The sequence below is a fragment of the Acinonyx jubatus genome, chromosome B1, assembly GCF_027475565.1.
Source record: "Acinonyx jubatus isolate Ajub_Pintada_27869175 chromosome B1, VMU_Ajub_asm_v1.0, whole genome shotgun sequence".
Taxonomy (NCBI): domain Eukaryota; kingdom Metazoa; phylum Chordata; class Mammalia; order Carnivora; family Felidae; genus Acinonyx; species Acinonyx jubatus.
This window is the reverse complement of record NC_069382.1, coordinates 75,350,880-75,377,037: the sequence shown is the minus strand read 5'-3', so window position 1 is coordinate 75,377,037 and position 26,158 is coordinate 75,350,880. Positions and strand designations below refer to the sequence as shown.

The 26,158-nt window shown below is 36.7% G+C and overlaps 1 protein-coding gene across 9 annotated transcripts in view; it reads right to left on the bottom strand.

Annotated features, from left to right (window-relative positions):
- Positions 1 to 26,158, bottom strand: part of LRBA (LPS responsive beige-like anchor protein) — a 772,859-nt gene that overhangs the window by 4,548 nt on the left and 742,153 nt on the right. For 8 of the 9 annotated variants that reach the window (XM_027067081.2, XM_027067078.2, XM_027067096.2 and 5 more), the window contains 4 exons: positions 25,347 to 25,514; positions 10,288 to 10,389; positions 6,733 to 6,929; positions 2,581 to 2,732 (listed from right to left, as the gene is read on the bottom strand). In XM_027067081.2, coding sequence (XP_026922882.1) covers positions 2,581 to 2,732; positions 6,733 to 6,929; positions 10,288 to 10,389; positions 25,347 to 25,514 — 619 coding nt within the window. The remainder of the gene's footprint in view (positions 1 to 2,580; positions 2,733 to 6,732; positions 6,930 to 10,287; positions 10,390 to 25,346; positions 25,515 to 26,158) is intronic. The other variant, XM_027067090.2, reaches the window with a different exon arrangement.

The following is a 26,158-nucleotide window of genomic DNA, read 5'->3' as shown; positions in this document are numbered from 1 at the left end:
CATTCAATGAGGCCAGCATTACCCTGATACGAAAGTCAGAGAAAGATGCTACAAGAAACAAAACTTACAGACCAATATGCCTTATGAATACTGACAAAAATCTTCAATAAATGCTAGCAAACCTAATACAGGCACATATTTAAAGGATTAGATACGACCAAGATGGATTGATTCCTGGAATGCAAGGATGGTTCAACACAGAAAAATTAATCTACTACATTAATAGAATTAACAAAAACTACATAATCATCTCAATTGATGCACAAGAGGCATTTGACAAAATTCAACATCCTTTTATAGTAAAAAAAAAAAAAAAACTAGGAAAAAAAAGGAAGGGACAAACACAATAAAGGACATTTATGAAAAACACCTAACATCATACTTCATGGTGAAGACTCAAATCTTTTGTGATCAAAAACAAGACACAGCTAATCACTTTTACTGGTTCAATATGGTACTGGAAGTACCAGCAAGGCAAAGAAATAAAAATCATCTAAATCGGAAAGGAAGAAGTAAAATTATTTCTATTACAGATGACAAGATCTTATATTTAGGAAATCCTAAGGATTCCACAAAAAGTTAACAAATGCAACAAAGTTGCAAGATATAAAATCAACACATAAAAATAAGTTGCATTTCTGTACATGAACAATGAAAAATCTGAAAAGGAAATTAACAATTCTATTTACAATAGCAACAAAACTGAATAAAATATTCAAGAATAATTTAATGCAGGAGGCAAAAGACTTGTACACTATAAACCACAAAATATCGCTGAAAGGAATATAAATGTAAAGACATCTGTGTTAATGGACTGGAAGATTTAATATTATTAAAGTGATAATGCTAGCCTAAGCAATCAAGAGAGTCAACCCAATCCCTATCAAAATCCATTTTTTTTTGCAAAATTCATAATGGATTCTCAAGGCACCCCAAAATAGCCAAAAAACATTCTTGAAAAAAAGAACAAAATCAGATGTTTTATATTTCATGATTTTCAAAACTTCCCACAAAGCTACAGTAACCAAAACAGTCTGATACTGACATAACATATAGACAACTAGCATGAAGAACCCACAAATCAACTCTGACATGTATGGTCAACTGATTTTTAACAGGGTGTCAAGACAATCCAGTGGGAGAAAGGACAGTCTTTTCAACAAATGGTTTTGGGAAAACTTGATACCCACATGCAAAAGAATGAAACTGGATCCTTATCTACTGTCATACAGATATTCAAACTGGATCAAAAGCTAAATAAACATAAGTGTTAAAACTATAAAACTCACAGAGGAAAAGCTTCATAACATTGGATTTTGCAGTAATTTCTTGGATACTGCTAAAGCATTCACAACAGGAAAAAAAGTTGAAAATTAAAAACTTGTACATCAAAGGACATTATTAAGAGTGCAGAGTCAACACCACTAGTTATTAGGGAAATGCAAATCAAAACCACAATAAGAGACTACTTCACACCTATTAGGATGGCTATTATTAAAAAATCCACAACCAAAATATAACCTGTGTTGGTGAAGATGTGGAAAAACTGGAACCCTTGTGTGTGGCTGGTGGGAATGTAAAATGGTACAGCCACTGTAGAGAAGAGTTTGGCAGTTTGTCACAAAGTTAAACATAGAATTACTATGTGACTCAACCATTCCACTCCTGGGTATCCACCCCAGAGAAGTGAAAACAAGGATCTGAACAGATATTTGTATGCGAATATTCATCACAACATTATTCACATTAGCCAAAAGGTGAAAACACCCAAAATGTCAGATGAATGCATAAACAAAGTGGCATATACTATTCAGCCTTAAAGAATGAGGTTCTGAAACATGCTACAACAGGACAAATACTGTATGATTCCCCTTACACAGAGTACCTAGAAGAAGCAAATTCACAGACACTGGAATTGAGCTGGAGCTCTGGAAGGGAAAATGGGAAGTTAGTGTTTAATGGGACAGAGCTTCTGTTTGGGATGATGAAAAACTTCTGGAAATGGGCAGTGGCCATAGTTGTACAACAGTGTGAATGTACTTAATGCCACTGAATTGTACACAAAAAAAATGACGGTAAATTTTATGTATATGTTACCTCTATAAAAAAAATCAGAACTTAAATGAGTGTAGAAGCAGCAAGATGCCAAAGATTACATTCCCCAAATTTACCACTTAGAAGGTTTTAGGAAATAAGGCAAATCTCTCCACAAAATCCTCATGGACATACAGGCCTTTTATATTCTACATGTTTACGGTTTTTAGTTTTTATTTTAAAGAAAAAGTACTCTAAGAAATATAAAAAGCTTTATGGCAACATAATTACAGCCTTTGTTACTTAAATCCTATCTATTACTAGAGAATTCAGCCTTTGTCTAAGAGTGGCAATGCCATCAAAAAGAAACATCACGCTTTTTAAAAAGTATCTTGGAAACCCCAATATTTACTGGATTTTTTGATTGCCCAGGTGACCCCCACAACCCATGGTGACCCCGATAACCCAGTCTATCCATCAGACCATTTAAATAAATTCCCCCCAGTTTTTAATATCACCATCAGTAGACCATGATTTCAGTGTTACCTCTGGTCGTAAGACAGGGCCATGGCCCGGATTCCAGCGTCACAGCCCGGATAGGCGAAGAGGTGCTTGAGGTCAGACACCTGCCAGACCATGACCACACCATTGTCTCCTCCTGTGAGCAGGTACTGCCCATCTCGGCTCAGCTGGATGGCCTATGAGACACAGCAATATTCAGTGGAGATGTGGTCCTAGGAGAACTCCGCCTCCCACCCCGTTTAATTTCCACACCACGAAGCCACTGCAATGCAGGGAGAGATTGTATGCATGTGTTCCTAAGGAGTTTTTAGGAAATCATGAGTTACAGAAAACTTCTGCCATTTTTCAAAAGTCAAATGGACAAAGTTAGGCAATGTCTGATGTTTTGTTTTTGTGTTTTTAATTTTTGATTTTTAAAGATGAGGTGGCAAAATCCTCCAGTTCTGTGAATACTATTTAGATGGTGTATGTGGTGGACTAGAATCAGTGCTCTAAAATGAGGAGCCTCATGGCACCTCTCCACTTGTACTGTGGACATGCTAAGAAGCCTATTTTGTACCAAGGCTATGCAGACAGTGCTAGCTGACCTGATATCGCCAATAAAACACTGCTGCCTTTGGGGCTACAGCCCCACGGGAGAAGGCCAACAGTTGTAGTACCTTCACTGGGCCTGCTGGATTTTTATAGCAGGTTAGGAAGACAGGTTGGTAGAGAACTACAGCTTCCAGGGTGATTAAACCCCAGGTGAAGCATTTTCTTCTTGCCTCAGGACTGACTGCTTCCTGCCAGTACTGAACAGGAAGTACACACATGGAATTTGCTCTTCGATCCCGTAAATTGGGCCAAATGTGGACCACTGCTTGTTTTTATAGGACGTTTTACATTTTTAATGGTTGAAGAAAAATCAACAGGGTATTTCATGATGTGAAAATTACATGAATTCCAAATTTCAGTACCCATAAACAAGGGTTACTGGAACATAACCACGCCCATTTGTTTATGGCTACTTTCGCAAGTGACTAACAGAATATAGAGCCTGCAAAGCCTAAAGTATTTATTACTTATCCCTTTACAGAAAAAGTGTAAACACCTGTAATCCTGTGTCCACCTGGAGAGTGAAGTGGGAATACAAATGGTGCAAACAAGCCAAAAAGGAAAAAAAATCTAACTTCTGAAAACATATCTACACTGCCCTACACTCCGTTTTAGTATAGTTGCCTTAAGTCTTTAACCTACCCTTTGACAAATTTTTAAAAAAATCATAGAAAAGTAAGGGCCGTTTCATAGGCATTCAATTCATATTTATGCAAATGCCAACTTTTACTGGTCTCTTAAATGTAGCTTCTTCTCAAGAATACAAAAATACATCTAAGAAATAAAAACCCACGTGTGGAAGATAGTTACATGTAAGAAATATTCTCTAAATCTTAATACAAATAGTAAGATTTTTCAATATAAGTAAAAATCAATATCCTTTCCCCCCATTCACTTTACAAATAGCGATCTCTAGGGGGTATCCAGGAGCTGCAGTAAAAACTAGGACAAACAATTATTTGCTCTACTTCTAAAATTCAGCTGATGAAAATCCATTAACCTTATGGTTGTGGTTCATTTGAGTTTTATACTTGAGGCTTTTTGCTGGATAAGTGCTATATTAAAATACAAATTAAAACTATTAATCTTTAACTCTTTGTACTAGTAAAGAATCTCTAATCCTAGTCTATCTGGAATTTAAAGCCTGGATTTTTAGGATTATACATTTATCAGCATCCAAAACATTTTAATGAGCCTGGGGCCTGCCAATGTGAAAAAGTATTTTGCTGGCCTTTCTCATGAGGAACCTGTCAAGTTCCCCTGGAGGCAAGAGTCAGGGTAACATTCACTAAATGGCACTCTGTCTTCTACTCAAAGCAGCCCTCACATAGTCCTTAACTCTAACACGCCTCCCTCAGTACCCAGGCCGGGTTGAGCCTAACAAGTTTAAGAGGGCCCCAGAGACATGCTTAGATCCTCCTCTGCAATCCAGAGTGCCTTGGACAATGCCACGGCTGAACTGGTTTCTACAGCCAGAGTGGTCTGCTGGGCATGATCACATCCTAAAACACAGCTTCCACAGAAAAAAAAATAGATGAGTTCCTGTGGGTGAAATGGTGGCTGTCCTTTGTTTAGGGTAAAATAACTTTGCTGCTCTGTAAAAGCTGCCCACTTCATTTAAGTTACTCATTAAGACATCTAAACACTGCCTAGTTGATGTGCTATGATATGTTAACCAAATGCCACTGAACAATCTGGCATCTAAATAAAAACAGGTGGGAAGCCTTGATTAGTGCAGAGGTTCCCCAGGCTGCCTGCCTGCAGGCTTCTCAGTATTTCAAAGAAACTTAATTTCTGGTCTGAGCTGATGACTAATTTGTTTCCATGGTCTCCTTTCCTGATACAGGCTCAGACTGCAGGGCCTGCAGGATGGAGCTGGAGATTTTTGCTCTGTGATGTCTCTTACTCTTTCCCTCTCTCCCTCCTTCCCTCCCCAACTCAGTTAGCTGTGAAAGTGTCAGTCTCTGGAGCCATGGGCAGGTAGTGCCCATTTTAGGCAAGCTTGTTTTAATCACACAGTTGCCACTTCCACGTTAGTATGATAAAGTGCAGGAGTGCTGGGAAAAAGGCAACGGATTGTTTAAGCCTAAAATCCAGTGGGAAATATTACAGGGGAAAAAAACAACAATAGCTACAGGGCAGAGAGGAAAAAGCATGTGTGTATGAACAGTCTGCAGAAAGCCTCCTTCCTACTGCCTCGAGGAACTTCCCAGAGCCTTTCGTACTTACTGAAATGCCACAGATATTGTTTTAGCTAGCAAGGGATTTCAAATTATTTTACAGATTTATTAGTGTAGCTGACAGTATAATCGTAACTCAAAGTGACAGATTATCAACATTATTATTGTAAAGAAAAGAGGAAAGGAAAATCCTCTGATGTGTACTTGGTTTAAATGAAGTATTATGGGAAAGTAGGGAAAAATAAAAGCTGAGTATGAGTGCATGCTTTTGTGGTAGAGGCAGTCAAAATACAATGAAGAAAACTCAGAGAAAAGGAGAGGACATTGACTGAATTAAAATTCAGTGCTATGATATAGAAGCAGCAAGTGACCTTCATTTCATCTACGTAATCTATAGTTAGGGTTGTTGTTTCTTAATACTTCCTGATCCCATATCTGTTTACTTGAGAAGGGGGTGATCAGGCTAGATGTGGGAAACTGGGAGAATTTATGTCATCTAAGCTGCCCCGGGTCAGGAGGAGCAACGAATAAAATGTCCAGAGCCAGCCTAAAAAGCCACACTCAGGGGCAGAGGCATTCCCAACACGTCTGAGGTTCCCTCACTGTACAAGGTCACACATACCTCCAACCTCATCTCGGAAAATGACAGGAATACCTCAGCTTCACTTTATTTTAACCTGCACCAGCAGGTTGGGAGTGAGAAAAGAAGAACCTTGAAAAAATAGCCTCTCCAAAGAGCAGTCCTCAGTGTTTCCTTCCACCTCTAATACTTTTGGAATCGTGTCCTGAAAATGAAGCAAGACTCCAGAAGGTCCACTGACATTACCCTTCCTTGTGTATCCAAAGGGGAAAAATGTCTGCCTAACTCACATCCTAATTGGAAGCCAACTCCCTTAACTTGGCAAGTGCTGGTCTTGTTATTCACAAAGAAGTCTGAAAGGAGATACTAATCCTAATAGTCCTAATCCCCTACCCCTCCCGCCGGCAGCCTATCCAGGTGTGAAGAGGAGCCAGTTTTAGGTGTGGTCTACCGGACCACTGCAGTTTTGATGCTCAAACAACAATCATGTACAGTTAACTTTCTTAGACTAAAAAAAGCTAAACAAGGCCACGGAAAGCCACCCAGGTTGGCTTCACAGAACCGTAAGAAAACTCTCTGCTGAAGGCTCGCCTTGGGCTTCACAGAGGGATCTCTTGCACAGGGCTCTCTGAGCGATGCGATCAGCACAGCAGGACATGCTGTGGTCTGTGAGATACATAAGCCTCATGCACGTGCTACCTGATGATTTTCTTTTGGTGTGGAAAGAGGCCTTCGGTGACTAAAACAGAGGTCTCTCTAGCAAACCTGCCACACTTGGGAGGTCAAAATCTACAATGGTGACAAAGTCCGTAGCATACTCACCCTTATGTTATCATCTGTTTCCATAGTGGCCTGGAGTTTCCCATTCACACTGAATGTACAGAAGCAGCCATTTTCATAGAATATGACACAATGACCCTCTCTTGAAGCCTGAATGAGTTTTGGTTTCAGGCAGTTTTCAGGACCCTCCAAAGTCCTTAACAAGTCTCCATTCATGGAATGTATGAGACATGGTCCTTCTGAGAAAAGAGGAGAAACAACAGGCAAAATTTTTTTAAGGATGACAAATGTGAAAATGAATCTTGAGCACAAACAGGATCAAAAGGCTGCTTGTAGCAAGCCTTTAAAAATTATTTATCTTACGTATGTTATTTCGCAAAATGTCCTCTGCATGCTGGCCAGATCTCACCTCCTACTTGGGAGAGGAGAAAGCCAACTCATACACATTCAAGTTCACTTTTCCCCAAGCGACAGGAAGTTACTTTATGAAATGATTTATGCTAAGAGATGATAAAAACAGGAGGCATTCAGAAAGGAACAGGACAAATTTCAATTCCTCGAGGAGCTTCCGGGAAGGCTGGGCCACAATTAAACAAAGGCTGCCGTCGAGCTCACTGTGATGCTTTGCCTGTGTGTCACAGGGGCCCCAGCAGCAGTGGCCGCCCTGTGGCCAGTGTGGGGAGAGCTCATTAGGGCAGCTTCCGGAGGCGTCAGCCTTCTGCCTTCCCACTGCTTGCTACTTCACAATGAAAGAACGTCCCTGGTGGTCCACTTACCCATCCTCCGCTTCCCCACCCCCTGCCACCCACACACATAAATTCACACGGAGATCCTTCTGCAACCAAGTGCACTTGCCTGCTGCCCCCACTGTGGGTGGCACCAACCACTCCCAACCCCCAGGCTGACCTCCAGGCTGAGCTGCCTGAGGAGGACGGGAGCTGCAGGTGAGTGCATACATCTCAGAGTGTATTTTTATTGAGCGCCTGTTACCTGCAAAGCTAAGAAGGAGCAGGTAACTGAAACCACCTGTGTGATGAGTATGTTCTAAGAGATGTGAGTCAGACAAGAGGAGTAATGAGCATAAGGCCTGCTGATCTCCAGGCTAAGTTACTCATGCCTATGGGGACTTGTGATCTCTGTTTCCCACAGGACTACTAAGGGCATGGCCTTTTGAAAATAAGGTTCTTGGCTTTCTCTTGACCGCTCAGGAGTTTGTAAGTTGTCTGGGTTCTCAGCATAAATACATACCAGCAGCCTCTGCTTCACACAGCGGCAGCACTCGTGAATGTCCATTATCATTCTAAATGACACCAGTCCCTCAGCACCACAGTTCAAACTTCAGTTTTCACAGTGATGGCATAAAGTTCACGTCTGTGACCAGCTCTTCAGTCCACAAATCACTATGTAAATAACAGATGTGCGTCCTGAATGACCAAGCACATCATTTCCTTTAAAGTCTGTCAGTGAGTGGTCACTGCACGTCTGTTACCCATTCGTGCACAGGGAGCAAACTGTGGTTGTGGTTGTGCTGCTTCCTCATCTCTGGTGATAAACCCATGTGACATTTTACAAAAATGGATAATCAAAAGAGAACACTGGCCACAAAGGTGAAACTGCACGAAGGAAATTAAAAGTGATAAACCTGAGCGTGAACTTTATACTGAATATAAATAGGGTTACAGAAGAAAGAACTGATTCTGGAAATGTTGACACTGCTGAGGAAATTAGTGAAGAAGAACTTATTGACATAGATTAGAAAAGGGGTTGTAACAAAAATGATGTCCCAGAAGTGATGCCAGCAAAAACGTTCACTTTAAAGGAACCCTAGCCGGGGGCAGTGTAAGTTGGGGGGGGGGCCTGGGTGGCCCAGTCATTTGAGCATTTGAGCATCTGACACTTGGTTTCGGCTCAGGTCATGATCTCATGGTTTGTGAGATAGAGCCCGTGTCAGGTTCTGCACACTGTGGAGCCTGCTTGGGATTCTCTCTCTCCCTCTTTCTCTGCCCTTCCCCCACTCAAAATATATAAACAAACATTAAAAAAAATAAAGGAACCCGAGGGGATGTTTCATGACGTTGAATGCACAGAAGATAAAACGTTGGAAAGTTACCCAAACTTAGAAAGGAGCATGACAACTGGTCGAGGCAAAGACAAGATTCTTGCTTGTTATCTTAAGTTATATTATACAAAGAGAAAGAGGCAAACACTATGCAAGTACTCTTTTTAAGTTTTTCAAAAAGAAAATACTTTAATTTTCAATGTTTCTAATGTTTTAAATTATAGTGTACTGAGTTTTACTGTTTTTCTCATGCCTATATATACACATATAACTGTATATGAGAATTTTTAATATTGTGACAAAAAATTTTTAAAAGCCATGGAACAACCACAAATTTTGCCATTGGCTCTTATGATCACTTTTCATGGTTTCAGCCTGCATGGTCATTTTTTATGACTCTGCACTACCATGCAAAAACAAGGATAACCTTTAATATGATAGGTTTATTTTATATGTCTAATTTTGTTTGAAGATTTTATTTTTAAGTAATCTCAATACCCAATGTGGGGTTCAAACTCAGAACCCCAAGATGAAGAGTCACATTTCTACAGACTGAGCCAGCCAGTCACCCCTATGTCTAATTTGGATCATGTAGTGTCTAAGAACTTGTTTGCTCAGGATATATGAAATTACTGGGCATAAGAAAGGAAAAACTCCAGTAGGCATAGAATTCTTGCCATCATTATTTCATTGCTTTGACCAACTAAATTTTTAAACACAACCCTTTGAATATTTAATAAGTCTTGTTAGCTAGACTAAGTATTATAGTTTGAGACGCAGATAAGGTGAGTCAAATGCTCAATGCATCCCCATCAGATAACCTTCAAAGACATAAGATTACGGTACTTTTTTGTGTGTTCAGACCTCAGCTCAGGTCCATATCCTCAGAGATAGGTAAACCTCAGAGATGGAATAAGCAATGAATTAGAAACAACTCGGTTTCTGGTCAGATCCTGATTTGTTGTGTGTGCTCTCTGAAGGCTCGCTTACTATCTATGGCCTAAATACATGATGATGCTGCAAGGGCAGACCTCTAAGCAGACCAACTTAAGTATCTTTTCCACTCCATTCTCAATGTCATCCTGGCTCCTGCCTAGTTCTAAGATTTGGAAGTTAAAACAGACTAGGTCAAGAGTTTCTATGAAAACTCTTGATGTGTGAGATGAAACCCAGCCCAGAGTCCAGAAGAATAAATAGACAAAGATGTTCCTTGTTCCTGCCTCCCTCTTCAAAGAACTTCTGTGAAATACAATTTTCTGCAATGACGTCAATGTTCTGTATTTATGCTGTTCAGTACAGTAGCCACTGGTCATGCGTGAATAGTGAACACCTGAGAAGTGGCTTATACCACCAAGAAACTGAATTTTAAACTTTATCTAGTTAACTTACACATTTTAGTCAAACAGTCCTATGTGGCTAATGGCTACTATAACGGGTGCCATGGCTCAGAGAAAAAAGTACCAAATCCATCTTGGGCGATTCGTTACCAGAAGACACCAGAAAACGCACGTGACTTTATGAAGGTGCCACAGATTTACCTTTGGAACCACTTAACACGAGTCCTAGCTCAGCGCAAACGGCAGCACAAGTGATCTCATAGTCGTGGCCTGTCAAAATGGCCCGGGGAGTGGTGGGCTCACCTTTAGGAACAAACAGATAAAAACAACAAATTAATTCAAGTTCACACAGGGGATTACCTCTCTCTACTCAGCTCCCTCTACCTAGGCATTCCTATAATGCCTAAGTCTTTAATTCACAGTTTGGAAATCTGTCCAAAAATTCTATTTTAGGACTAGATCCAAACTATATGCTAGAGTATGAGGACCACAGTTGCCAAATTTTGAATCTTTACATGATTATATCAAACAACAATGGTTGAAAACAGAGTAAAATAAGACAAAAATCTGCACTGTAGAATGCCTCAGATACTTTCCAAATATAAATATAAGCCCCTTGTTTAGATGATTTATAGACTAATGATTATAAAAGTAGCAACTCTGGCTTGATGCCCATTTCAAAGAAAGGATGCCCCCCCCCCCATTCCGTGGTTCACTGAGATCCCTGTCATAATGCAGACAGTCTGAACTAGGACCTGATACCTCAAAGCAGCCCCTCTCTTAAATGCCTATTTACTAATCTTACGTACTTTTCTGAAATATAGACCTCACAGGGTGTATTTCTCTATGGTTCAAAGAACAGAGGGGGAATACAGCAAACTCTTACGTGTAATTCTACTGATAGTGACTGAAAATTAGGGGAAGAAGGTGAGGAAAGGGTAGCAGAGAATCAGTATCCAGATAATGGAAGATACTTCTATACATTTTCACAAGTAGAAAAAGTCATCCTTTTTTCTAGTCCCAAACTGAAAAGAAAAAAACTAGTTGGTTAATAAGAAACCCACACCACAAACGGCCCCAGCTTAGATAACGAAGACAGTAATGGGCTTGATTTGTGGCTTGATTCATGCCAAACTGCAAGGATACACTGAACTCCATATTTAGCCTGAAGAACACTATTTTAAGACCACACTAGCCCTCTACTTTTATAGTCTCTAAAGACAAAGACACAAAAAGCCTTTATAAATGGGACTGAAGGGCAGTGTTCTATTAGCATCCTTAGATTTCCTTGATTTGGATTGGTTTCACAGGAATATTGATAAAGGATCCTGTGTAACCCAAAAGGGGCACATGTGCCCAGAAGAAGGTCACTAGCACCAGCTGTGGAACTCATGGAAAAGAACAACTTGTTAGATCCTATCATGTCGGTCAGGGAAAATCCAGCAGAAACCTGCTGTCCTTGGAAAGGCAAATACTGGCTGTCCAAAAAATTAAACTAGACTCCAAAGCAATGGTTTTTGCAATGCATCAGTGGCTTCTCTGAAATTTCATGCAAAATAAATGTCCATGTTTATGTTTTTCTGGGGGCTGGAGGGGAGTTGGGGAGGGGAGGAAGGAAAATAGCTTTTACTGAAGGCACAGAGATCCAAACCAAAAGCGAGGAGGGTCTCTCCTATGAAGACAGGGGCCTAGATTCTGTGCTTCCTGCCCCACTTCAGCTGGAGCCTGCAGTTACTTCATGTCTAGCCACTATAAAGAATTATTACAATGCATTTATTGTAGTATATAATACATAGCTGTGTCCCCACAGAGTCCTTCATGACTTTTGGTGACTATATATACTTCTGAATGAGATTTAAGCAAAGGGGCATCGTAGCAAACGTTGTACTACATTGGCTGTGTCACATGCAGCCAGACACAGGAACTGGCCTACATGCTTAATGACAAAGGGAGACCTCAAATGACATATGGAAAGGCAAGGGGATAAGTGGAATGAGGAGCTTGGTTTCTTTTGATTCCAAGTGTGTAAACTCTGAGGGAAAGCCACCTTAATTACAAAGTTCACACTTGACCTTTTGCAAGCCAGAAAGAATTTGTTAGGAGAGCAACTACTTTTTTTCCTTAAAAAGTACACAAATTTGGGAAATTATTTTAAGAAAAGCAGCAAATAATGTAAGCCAATCTGAACTACTTAACTTTCTATGAGAGATAAGCTTTGGCATAAAATTAGAGCTATGTTTTAAAAAGTTACCAATAATTAGCCCTGATTCATGGTTTCCCCCTTTCCTGAGATGTTCTACATTCTACAAAAATACTGTACAAGATACAACTTTGGAAATTAACATTTCATTATATCTACTTGGCAACCTTTTAAAATCAAGAATTAAAATAATTAAGATCTAAGGAATACATTTTTAATGTGATTGCTCCTTTTTTGTTTTCTTTAAAAAAAAATTTTTTTAACGTTTATTTATTTTTGAGACAGAGAGAGACAGAGCATGAACGGGGGAGGGTCAGAGAGAGGGAGACACAGAATCCGAAACAGGTTCCAGGCTCCGAGCTGTCAGCACGGAGCCCGACGCGGGGCTTGAACTCACGGACCGCGAGATCATGACCTGAGCCAAAGTCGGCCGTTCAACTGACTGAGCTACCCAGGCACCCCTCCTTTTTTGTTTTTATACGTTACCATTTTATGGAGGGGAACGAGGAGGGGGAGACTTGGGTTTTAACTTGAGTTGTCTTGGAATTCTTCAGTGGGATATCAAAGTTTGAAGGACAACTGATGGCCACTGAAAGCAATCTAAAGTGTAAGCCAAAGTAAACAGAGGACAGATGGATAACGGTGGATCCAGAAGACATTGTCACTTGAGCATGGCAATGCTTTTTGTTTTCTAGATCTAAGAATTTTTTCTCAGGGACATAGGAAGGAAGGAAGGAAGGAAAAAAACTGTCAACTGTATTTCTTTCTTTAACGTAAGAGTTGAAATACTCAGAATCTTCTAGGACTGTACAGTTTAGGAAGCCTCACAAGTAACCCCATAAAATTGGTTAAGATAAAATCATTCTTTTTTGTAAACTCATACTTAGGATTTTTTTCATTAAGTATGCTTTACTTACAAAATACGAGTTTCCATTGATCCACACTATACCAATCATTTCTCCCTCCACAAGTCAGAAGACACACACATACTGAATGATTTCAAAGCTGAAAAAGATTTTTCTTTTCCCAGGTCCTGATCTCTAAATAAAGAACTGTTCAATGCTAGGACTTCGGCCTCAAGTTTGGCAAGATGTCCTCAAACCCAGGAAGCAGGTTAGACAGTTCAGGAAATACAGGGGGGAGAAAAAAAGAAAAAGAAAGAAAAGGAAAGGAAAAGAAAAACAAATTAAAAACATAAGGGTAAACTTATGATCATTGGGTTGTTTTCAGGTAACTGGTTTCACAAATATTCATTGGATTTCCAGTAAAAGGACTGTGCTATTTAACTTCCCTCCCCTGTAGGAAATGCACATTAATATCCTCTAAAAACCCACATACAAGAATATGAGGAGCTATCAAATCCTCTTTAAAAAGGCTGTTTTCCAGTCTTGTTTAAAATCTGAACTGTGCATTCTCGTTTCATTATCTGCTATGCAGATTTCATGTTCTTTAAATTTTCTCATCAAAAAAATCTGTTCACAGTAAATACCTGTTGGGTTTTATAAGTTCCAGTAAACCAAATGTTTTAAATATTAAAATTTCACTTCAGCAAATAGAATGATATCATATGGGATTTAAATCCAACAGGTCCAAACTGTTTAAATCCAACCGATATTTGGGGGACCGCTTGGAATAAAATTACTAAGGGCAGAGGGAAAAAATGCAGGCAGAACATAGGCTTAATATGTGGCTCACAGAATTTATTTATTTCTCTGTAGTTACACTGTTATACATCATTCTGGATCCCAGAGCCCAAGCAATAACATCCTATAGAAAGGAAAGGAAAGGAAAAACTGCTACCTGTCTGTGTATATTTGTTTGGAAAGTCTAGAAACAACATCTAGGAACCATATAACTCAGTGCCATTGTAGCACTCATATCCCAACTTCTTGCCAGCCCTGAGAGTTAATACTTAGGAGGGAAAATCAGCTCAAATAAAATAATACTGGCCATATATTACTTTTTCAAAGACCCAAAAGCTAATCACCATCTTTCACTGAAGTCTCTAAACCAAATAAAGAGTAGAAAAAAAAAAGTTTTCTGAAAAATATCAGGTTGATTCTCTGATAAAAATTTGCAGTAGTTAATGGCTACAAAAAATCTTTACTTTTGCTTTCCGAGATAGGAGGATCTACCAAAAGCTAGATCATAAAGCAGAACAGATTCCTTTAAGAACCTTTTAAAGTCTTACTGCTTGAAAAATCGTCATGGCTTTCCATAAAGCTGAGAGAAAAATTTATCTTGCTGCTAGTTTCAGGGGCTACACTTCAAACTCTTCTTAAAGAAAAATAAAAAGAGAAAGAGGATAGACTTCTTGGACTGCTTTGAAAAGCTTGAGCAATTACTTCAAAGGAAAGGGCGTCTTTGTCCGGAGAGCAGGTTTATGACTACTGATGCAAATCCTAACCAAAGGCTGAAAAGGATACTCAGTGCATCTTTATGGATGGCCTTAAAGGAAGATGAACAAGTCAAAGGAGATTAAAGACAGCCCAAATCCTGCCAAGATCTTATACCGGGACACACCGGTTTTTACAGATGTGCTTTTCTCAGTACATAATACTGGAAATATCAGTACTAATTTACAGACACTATTCTAACAACCCAACTTGCATTAAAGCAGCACAAGATCTCCGCAATACCCATTTAGCATTTATACTGGACCTGTGTTTTAAAATACTGGGTGACGTGTTTTACACCATTAGGCAGAATAACAAATGCTTTTGTTGAATGTGTTTCTTTGGTGCCCTCATAACTGAGTATATTTCTCCTCAAATGGACCCTGAACCACTTACAGTTATACCTCACGGAAGAGAAAACAGTCATTTCTCTAGTACCTGTTCATAAATATTCAATGAGAAAAATATTTCAAAAGATATGTCTCCATTAAGGCAAGGGGGGTTAATAATCCAGGTAAAAACAGACTAGATGTGTATTTCTCACAAACACTTGAGTTACATTTTAAAATTTCACTAAAGTTCTTGGTATTTTTGGCATCATCTCCTCTGTCTTATGAAAATTAAATTACTTTAAAATGTACTGCACAATTCTCATTAGCAGTTTAAATATGTTATTAGCAGAGAGAGAATCTCCTTCATTCATTCCCTGTTTTTTTTTTTTTTTCACAAGTTACTACTTAACTTCATTTCATAATGAAGTTTGGTTCTACATGTACCTATTTCTAGTTTCGTAGAAATGAAATTAGTTCTTTCAATTAATACTTAGTTGAGATGACTCCTGGGCCAAAAAGTTAACATTTTCCATTTGCTTTCTCATTCATTCATTTACTCCTTCATTTACTTAATAGCCTTTATGGGATATATGCAATGCACTGTGGAAAAAGGAGGGGAATAAAATATAGTCTATTGTCAAATAACTTGATTTTAAGTGGTCACTGGATCAGGTTCTGTTACCTTACTATAAACCTGCAAAGTATAATTATGAATGCCTATAATTGGAAAGGTCAAAAGGCTGTACTGAAGTTCAAACTGTTACAATGGAATTTTTATACCAAATGTGTATTTCACATCAACTAATGAAGTCCTTTAATAAAAACAACAGATATAATTTTCCACATTATTAAAATATAACCATCTGACCTCTTCAAGAGGTAAAAGAAAATATGAGACCTGGCTTTGTTAAAAAAAATCATTTCAACAGACTATTCACTTTGAAAGAAAACACATATTTAAGAACCTAAATATAAAAGTTATTAAGTATGTAGAGATTTTTTATAATCTAAGTATTATACAATGTATGCCAGTCATTTCCTAACGAAGGAAAGTTCCATATTGCACATGCCTTTTGTCCCATTTTAATTACATTTTGATTACTACAACAATTTGTTGAGAAAAAAAAATTCACGTGTTAACTGTACACTGAACTTTCTTATGTGGCTCACCATAATGGCAAACCGAGAAAGGAAATGGCTTTCTGAAGCGGAAATGAGGTTAGCTACTAAATGTTCCTTAAACCTTTCCCATTAACTTCCTAATGTCACTACATTTTAATTATGAAAGAGGAATTCTTTGAAATTTGTTCTGGTCCTTCTATCTCTGTCAACCCTTCTCCTTCTCTCCACTCATCATAGTCTCTTCGGTGAAAAAAAAAATGTTAATTTGGTTAGATATATAGATTATGGAAAATAAACCAAAGCTGCATTTAGGGTGGGACAACCATCAGATAGTAAATTTTGATAGCTTCCTCTTGTAAATAATATTAGAATTACTAATGCAAAACAAGATAATGTTGGTATAAAAATCAACTATAGGTTCTTGGTTTATAACCTTTCTTCTTCCTCCTCTTTGTCTCTGTGTGTGCATCTCTCTCTTACAACTACAATAGAAAATGTGTGTGAGTACGTACCTGCAATTGCATAAAGTATAACCCTAAGTTGGGTCATAATATTAAAAAATACAAAATCCTAACATGATATATACTGTCATAAGAATTCAGTTTAGCAAAATTATCTCTGTATTGTCCTTTGCAAATACAAAGCATGCTTTAGTGACAGGGTTGCATCAAATTGTCTACAGGTGATGGCCCAATTAACTCAAATGAAAAATGCAGTACAGTTTAGTGATCAAGAATGGTGCCTCTGGCCTAGAATACCAGCCATGTGATCTTCCTTGAGCATGTTCTCATAGTTTACAGTAAGATCTAGGAGCTTCAAGGCCCAGGGCAGAAAGTAAAGACATATTTATAATCTCTCTGTGCTTCACCTATAAAACAAGGATAATGATAGTAGTTACCACATAGGACCACTGTAAGGTTCAATGAGTTACTATGTAAAGTGCTTTTGGTGGTGCTCAGCATGCAGTGAGCACCCAGCAAGTATCACCGAGTAGTAGTAGTGGTAGTAGTAACAACAGTAGAATGATGTTCACTCTCTGTTGTAGATGCTCTTTCAGCAAAAGTATAATATCTGATCCTATGCTTCATAAATGAAAATTAGAGATGGTTCTGATTATTTTTGTCATTCTTTTATTTCTTAACTTCTAAAAATTAAACTTTGACTTCTCCCATTCTTCCTTTTCTTAGACTTTCCAGTCTTCCCTAACAATCCATATAAATTCTGATAAAACTACTAACACCTAGAAGCCTAGAGAAGAAAGTGAAGGTACATTATAATCATTAGGTAATAGTACAGTAATAACACTACTATTATCAAAGTAATACGTGCTCATTATAAAACATTCAGACAATGTAGTAAATTATGAGGAAGGAAATGAAAAAACTGCCTCTAAATTCCACTACCTATAAATAACCATTGCTAACATAAGAAAAATCATTTTGCTGGCTATCATTCTGGACTTCTTTCTATGCATGAATATACACAGAACACAAAGTATATACATAGACATAGACACCTAAAAATTATACACGTAGTTTGGTGATCTTTTACACTTAACGATACAGACAGCATTATTTATCCGTGTCAGTACCACAAATTCGTAATATAGTAATGGCTGCAGAGTATTTCATTATGTGAACATACAAGACTCTACTTATGTATTACATACTTTTCTTTCTTAACACTTTTCATTTGTTGATTCCCCCCATAGAGGGTCTTGCTTTTGGCTCAAATTCATTCATAGCTCCTGTAGCTGTATATCTAGTATCTAATAACATAAACATTATAAAATTTTGCCTCCAAAAAAGAATACAGATAAAAACATTTTACATCTTTAGCTTAATTGGAGACATTCTGATTTTAACATCAAAAGCAAAAGGCAACCTATGTAATGGGAGAAAATACTTGCAAATCATATATCTGATAATATCCAAAATATATAAAGAGCTCATACAACCCAATAGCAAACAAATGTAAAACAATCTGATTTTCAATAAATAGATAGATCGATAGGCAGGCAGAGGATATGAGTAGGTATTTTTTTTTCCAAAAAAGACATACAAACGGGCAACAGGTACGTGAAAAGGTGCTAAACATCACTCATCATCAGGGAAATACAAATCAAAACAACAATAATATATCACAATTGTTCAAATGGCTGTCATCAAAAAGACAATAAATAACAAGCATTGGAGAGGATGTGGAGAAGAGGGACCCCTCATGCACTGTTGGTGGGGATGTAGATTGCGGTAGTAACTGTGGAAGGCAATATGAGGTTCCTCAAAAAATTAAAAAAAATATATGGTACAGCAATTCTACTTCTGGGTATTTATCTGAAGGACATGAAAACACTACCTTGAAAAGGTATCTGCACCCTCATGGTCATGACAGCATTATGTATAATAGCCAAGACTTGGAAACAACCTGTATCTATCAATGGATGAGTGGATAAGAAAATGTGGTGTGTGTTGTGTGTATGTGTGTGTATACACACACCAGTGGATTATTATTCATTAATAAAAAAGAGGAAATCCTGCCATGTGTCACAACATGGATGGACCTTGAGGATATTATGCTAAGTGAAACAAGCCAGAGAAAGACAAATACTTTCTAATTTCACTTATATGTGGAATTAAAAAAAAAACCCAAAACAAACAAACAAACTGACCTCAGAGATACAAAGAACAGACTGGTATGGTAGTTGGGGGGACTGGCAGGGGAGATGGCAAAGGTGGTCAAAAGGTATTTTCAGTTACAAAGTCAGTCAGTCCTGGGACGTAGTGTACTCATGGTGACTACAGTTAATAACACTATATTGTAGGTTTGAAAGTTGCTAAGAGAGTAGATCCTCATCACAGGAAAAAAAAAATGTATAACTGTGTGGTGATGGACATTACCTAAATAAATTGTGGTGATCATTTCACAGTATATACATATATCAAGTCATGTTGTACACGCCTGAAGCTGGTATGTTACATGTCCATTTTATCTCAATTAAGAAAGACACATCCTGATCCCACTCACTCCAGGGAAATATAGCAATCTCTCAGGTGTAGGAAATTACAAGCTACAAGAGTAAAAGCTAAAAAGTTCAGCAGTCATAAAGACTTCACCATAGGAGGCAGAAAGAATTCTAAGGATTTTCCCACCTACCTAGAAATAATTCAAATCTAGAATCTGAAGTCTGACCGAGCCTATTTATGAGCAAAATTACTTTAAAAACTAGGGCAATTATTGCTTTGTAAAAGGAATCATTAGAGGAATTTAAGTACTTAATTTCATGGTTTTTAAAAATAAACTGTTAGGAATATTAAAGTACAATATAAGGGACACATGCACAAAGCTGTCATACAGTTTCTCTACTGAAATGAACTTTTTGGAAGGTGATAAAGTCAGTCTAATGGATTGTTCCAGGACGCCTTGATTAAATGTGTCCTTATGATGGTTCTCCAATAATATTACACACACACACGTGCAATACTCTAAAAGCACAAGAATCCCGCTTTTAGGTTTAAAAAAGGGTGGGAGAAATAGCTTGCTATTTCAAGGTATATTCAGTTTCAATTAAATGAAGAAAGATACATTCCAAATTTTCTTTGAGAACCCTAGCTGACCAGAGGGAACTTGTCTCTTCTTACATTAGTTCTACCAATTGTTTGAAATTAAATTTCCCATCTGAGCATAAAGTATTAGACAAGCAACTTTCTTTGGTGTGGTACTATGAAAGTCTACACATGAAGATACTCAGTTTCAATTTGAGGGCATAAATCTTCAGTTCTTCTGTTCTCATATTTATATGACTACAGCCTACGGCTGAATGGTATAGTCATTTTTCTCTGCAACTAAACAAGGTAAATAAATGTGATATATTGGCACATCACCCCACCACTCTGCATATGGTGCACATTAAGGTTGTATTCATTTGCCATATGAATATAATTCCTTTTACCACATCTACTATTAGTTACAAGCAGTAAATACAGAGTTGTTTTGCTGGAACTTGCAGGCCTGCATTACATCATGGAGCACTAAACATCCTGGACCTTCTGGAGAATTTCATAAACATAGTTTAATGTCACCTGAACTTGAACACTGCCAACATACTGCTGCAAACCCAACTTGATGAATTATTCAAGAAAAAAAAGAAAAATACAGGGCAGTCTCAGTGTTAGTATAACAGTGTATGCCAAAAGTCAGGCCACAAGGAAAGCTCTTGATGAGGTAAATATAAGAAGTCACGTTCTAGACAAAGAATCAGACCGAGAGAAATATGCCGGGTGCAAGAAGGCTACTTGGGCCGAGCGCTCCTTTCATATTCAGAATCTAGTGAACATAAGGTCAAAATATCTAAACAATTTTCTTCAACTACAGCTTACCTGCAATCAAGATGCAATCAAGAATGTAAGAGTTTATCTTATGACAAACTGAAGCTTTGTTTCATGAGGCATACGTTGAGCTTACTTTTTCCTTAAACAAAGTATTTATTATAAACTTCCAAATCCACATTAGGGTAGAGGAAAAGAAGGAAGAAAGTGATTTCTTTTACAAACTTACATGGTTCACCACAAACGTACATACCTTGGCATTTGTGACCCACAAATCATATATCACAGGCAATTAAAAACAACGTACACCTGTCTTATCACATACTGATTTTCAAATTTACCGAATTAAGTCCCCAAATACATCCAGCAGATGGTGCTCTAGGACACCTACTTAAAGAGAGTAATGCTGTTTGTGTTATATCCACCTATATTTTGGCAAGACAAAGAATAAGGATTTATCAGTAGCTTCAGTAAAACATATTAGGCTTTATGATAGAAAGAACATAATTCCTAAATATGTGCACAAAAATATACATATGCATAAGCACATGTGCACAGAAGCAACCAGTAAATAATTCACACCTGGACATATAATGATACTACTTTTCTTATAGACTGATGAGTAGTCTATGTATATCAGTGGTATTTATAGTCATAAGGCAAGATCATTCTAAATTCATTAAAAAAAAATTTAGAATGCCTTAAAGTTAGAATTCATTTTTAATTATAGCAGGAATGTCTCATTAGGGTGATACTAGTAAAATTAACAACAGTGGGATTTACGGTAATGACTTAAGTGATTGATGAGAGTATAACAAAATGAAGTTTTAGACAGAGAAAAAGCAGGGCAGCTATGGCATACAGTACTTTAAAAAACAGCTCTGTGGTCTGTTAGTGCTAGCCTTATGGTTAATAAAACCTTCTCTCTAATTAATGGTGCTGAAATATTCTTAAAGAACAGAATCTTGTTGTTATGAAGAAAAACTTAAATAGTTGTGTGTGTGTGTGTGTGTGTGTGTGTGTGTGTAAGCGTGCGCGTTTTTCAGTAGACGCCATTCCCATAAAGGAGAAAGCTGACATAGATTAGCATGTCTGATTGCAAAGAGGAAAAAAAATGCCACCTTTCAATCAAATCAAAACCAGAATGTGAGGATGGAAAACTACTTTACTGAAATACTATATACACAAATCTATGCAACACCCTCACAGTCGGCAAACATTTGTTTCTAAAGCTAATCAACTGTGGCTTTTAAAAAATTACTCAGAAACCTGAAAATATTTAATAAGTATTTACTTTCAAATGCTTAATAAGCATTTAAAGTTTATGATCTAGTAATACAATATAAAAATAGCGGATAAGAACTATTTTGTAAATTTTCATCTTGCTTATAAGATCATTTCAAAGTTTAAAGTATTTAAATGTCAACTGAGTGCACGAGGGAGGGGGGGTGATTTTCTCCAAAATTTGAAAGTGGATAGTTTGTATAGTATTATTCTGAAGGAAAATTGAGTGTTTCAGGAAAAGCATCCTGGTTCACAAATTCAGTTCTAAAACACAGAGTACTAGGGCAAAGGAAGATATGCTTCCATGTAGAAAATACCTTTCTTTAAAATGTTCTTGTTCATTTTATTTAAAAATCTACAACTAAATGGAATTGAATCTTAATTTTTCTTCTTGGTAAGAAAACTGCATTCTACAGGAGGTAACCATCACAAAACAAAAGAGTCAAAGATGAGAAACTATCTGTTATTCAGGAAAATGAGGCCTTTGCCACATAATCTAGGCATAGTTTATAAAACATGTGCATCCTTTTAAAAGCCCAAGTTATAATATATAGGGGTTTTACCCAGTTTGAATTAGCTGGATTTTGCCCAAGCAATGTGTATTTTAATACTGGATAACATGATTTTAAAAAGATAGTAATAAAGCTATAAACTTTACATATAGCACTAATACTAATTTGTAGAAAATGGTGCAGGCTTATGACCCTAGCAAGTAAAAATGGGAGCTTATTCTCATGATTTTTGAAAACAAAACAAAATACTTGAATGAGACCTAAAAAATGCAGAAAAAGCCATAGCATAGTTTTCTTTAACTTACCTATTTTCCTTTCATGAAAGGAAAAAGTCTATATTCAAAATTTTAAGTTGAGACATTGTATGCATTTATAGACCAGATTGAAATTATGTATAAACAAAGCATGGCCATTTCTTAAAGGGCATGTATATTGCATCCAAGAGATACAATATAGGAATAAGCATAACCTAAAATTCCTCATGTGAACAGCTCTGACTTGAGCGGCTGCATCGTGGAGCCATCACGGAGCCAGAGGCTTATAAAATCCGAACCAGCTTGCATGAATGTGTAAAACACAGTTACACGCGCGGTAAAAATGTCTTTGTTTTTGTTTGTCATTTCTTTTGAAAAGCTTAGACTGGCTTGTTCATTTTTCTATTCTAATGTGTGGAAATTCTCATTATTTGTCTTTCTCCCAGATTCATCCTTCAAAGCTAAAGCAAAATTAGATTGGGACATCAGACATTATAAAAGAGCCAGAAAGGATGAGGTTCACTTTGAGAAAGGTAATTTAATTTAGTCAAGATACATTACAATTTTCTAAAATTTTTATGAGATGTGCTGTTATGTTATTCTTTTATTTTTTTTTCTTTTCATTACCAGCGTTACTAGGAGTTAATGTCCACCATACTGCAGACAATGAGAGGGTATAGATGAAGTGCCTTATGAAAAATATAACATTATAATATATACTCTAATGCCAACAAGATGGTGTTTGTATGGTGATTTATTTGCTCTAAGCATTCTGTGCTTCTGATAATACTTTAAGTCAGTGACTATTGTTGCTTTCATTTTACAGACAAGACAGAAGGACCACAGAAAAGCTTAGAACTTAGATTTGTTTTACTCCAAACTCCAGGATTTGGTCAATGCTACTGGATTCATTTTTTCTAGAAGACATGCATGTAAAAACCATCTCTAGGATGATTTATAAGGTATTTATACATTTCTTCCTTCTGGAAATGTTGAATAATTCTAGTATGAAAATATACTTTAATTTCTGAAATGTAACAGCAATTACATATAGGTATAGATAATAAGCCTCTAGCTACTTCTTGGAGTACACACTGGTAATGACCATGTATAACATATAGAACACAAATTAGACCATGGAAGTAAAAATAAAATTTTTTCTTGTGTTTGGATTGCTACATGTGAATGAAACACATTACTTTAAGGCAAGAGAAAGTTCTTCCTGTATATTTTCAGATAAATAACAAATTATATATTTATTATTTACGTTAAATGTAGGTTTGTCTAAGATAATTTACTGAATCACGGTAACTGAGTTTATAAACACAGGAAAAAAAGAAATTGAAAGGAGACACTCCTAAAAGGCCAGAAATGAAGAAGGAGCAGAATGTGAGGGTCCAATAAGAACATGAAGTACTTTTCAAACGAAAGTGAAAAACAAAATCCCTTAAGTTTACATGTTTAAACATTTTATTGTAATTATGTATAAAATGCAGATGTCTCCGTAAATATGTGAAATACACACATGAACACATTACCCTCCCATATAAACACTAAAGTTTGACCCGATCACAAAGACCATATTCTCTAAAGCATCACAAACTTAAAGTTATTTTTAATATTCTATTTGTATAGGGAATTATCCCTGATTTAATTAACATAAGAAATATACATTACAGGATTTAATAAAAATCGTGTTTACCTATCACACAAAACAGAAAAGCATAAACAGCTTTGATAAAATATCTCCCATATACTTCTTTTAAAATTATACACTGGCTTTTGACTGTTTTTACATATTTCACTTTCAATCAAATATTAAACATTTAATAAGCACAGCTTTAAGAAGTCAATCCAAAATGTGACGGAATTAAGCATGTTCAGACTGTCTCATAATTTGGAGCTAAGGGACAGAGTAAGTGCCATAGCATTCAGGTAAAGCAATCAAGGACAAAATAGTCCTTCCTTTTAACCAAATGTAGTGCAGCTTGCTTTAAATTAAGAAACTGTAAATATTTAAGAGCAGTTAAAATGCTCTACTTTATGAAGTAAAAATCTAAAGCTATTCTTGCAGGAACTCTTCAGTGTTGTCATAATCATTTTAATTAAATTCTCATTTTTCAGGTGGTCCCTTTAATTGTTTTTTCCTACTTCTTAATGTGTTTTTCTAAAGCCATTTCTTTTCTGCAGCTGTGTGCGATTGGTTTTAATGGTAGCTGCTTCCTTTTTTGCCTTCTGTGAATTACAATTTTAAATGGTTACACATTTTTTGTTTTACTGCCTTCAGCATAGTTTCATAAAGATGTTTAAGGCTGTTGGTGAACATTTTCATTTCCCATATGAAAAACCAAGAGCCAATTTGAATATTCCATATTGGCCTTTTATGACCTGTTTTATCTTTTAATATGTAAATGAAAGCATATTCTTTATAAAGACTGGTTTGTTTCCATGAAATTATAATTTTTCTTTTGCCCTCCTAAAATATGAATTCAATAAACAAGATAATATGTGATTGCTCTTTTATGTTTTGTCTTGTTCGTGAATGAAACACCACTCTTTTATTTGGTGACAGCCATTTCCAAAGAAGAACTACCATGTTCAGATCATAACCTGTAACATGAAAAATCCATAGTTGGATTTGAATTATCAATGTTCGCAAACTGTTAATAATTGAAAGCCTATCTAGACCTTCCTTAAATTATAACTAAGAAATTAAAACGACTCAATAATTCAGTTTCACTTTCACCACGATGAAAAATGTAACTTCCAACATCACTGCAGAATGTTATTATACATCACTTGTAATAGTTTACTTATAAAATGAGTTGTACTCACTGCCCGGGTTATCTCCAATCCCACTGCTTTTTCCATTCCAGTACCAGAGCAGAAGGGTTGCGTCACGTGACCCTGAGAGAATGTAGCAATTTCCCCCGATATAGGACTCAGAACGAGTGAGGCAAGTAACCACATCCCAATGGCCAAATACCACTTGGATCAATTTTCCTGAAATACAAAACAATTTTCTTTAAAGCTGAAATGAAAAAAGGTAAGAAAATATTCCAGTGACCATTTAACTTACAAGATAATGAAGTCATATTAACTCAGATTCTGATGATTCAGGATTTATAATAACATTTGATCTGGTCTAACCTAAAAGTTTTCTCTGAATATTAACAACAAAAAATCAACTGAGCAGTGATAGTAACAGTTTTGAAAGACATATATTAAAACCATTTCAACAAACAGTATTTGAGGGCCATGATGCCATACAGCATTATGTCCATGGCTACCATAAATAATAAATCATGTCTACTGATTAAACCGGACCCAGGAGAATTCAACAATTTCAGCAATTTCTTAAGTGATTCTGTAGGATTCAAAACAAAATAAAACTTAGGTTCCTTTCTTTAAGTACTTTATAACTTAGACTTTACTAATACAAACTTGTCTCTGAATTAGTAAAGAGTTAATGTATTTTTTTAAAAGTGATCTATACAAGGACCACATAAATCACTCTGGAGAGTTTCTGTGTTTTTTTTTTTTTCCAAATTAGAATTACATGAACTAAATTTTGGTAAAAAGACTAATATATTATGATTGCAGTTTGAGCCAGGTCATTCCATCTCTGTTTTAATTGTCTGAATGAT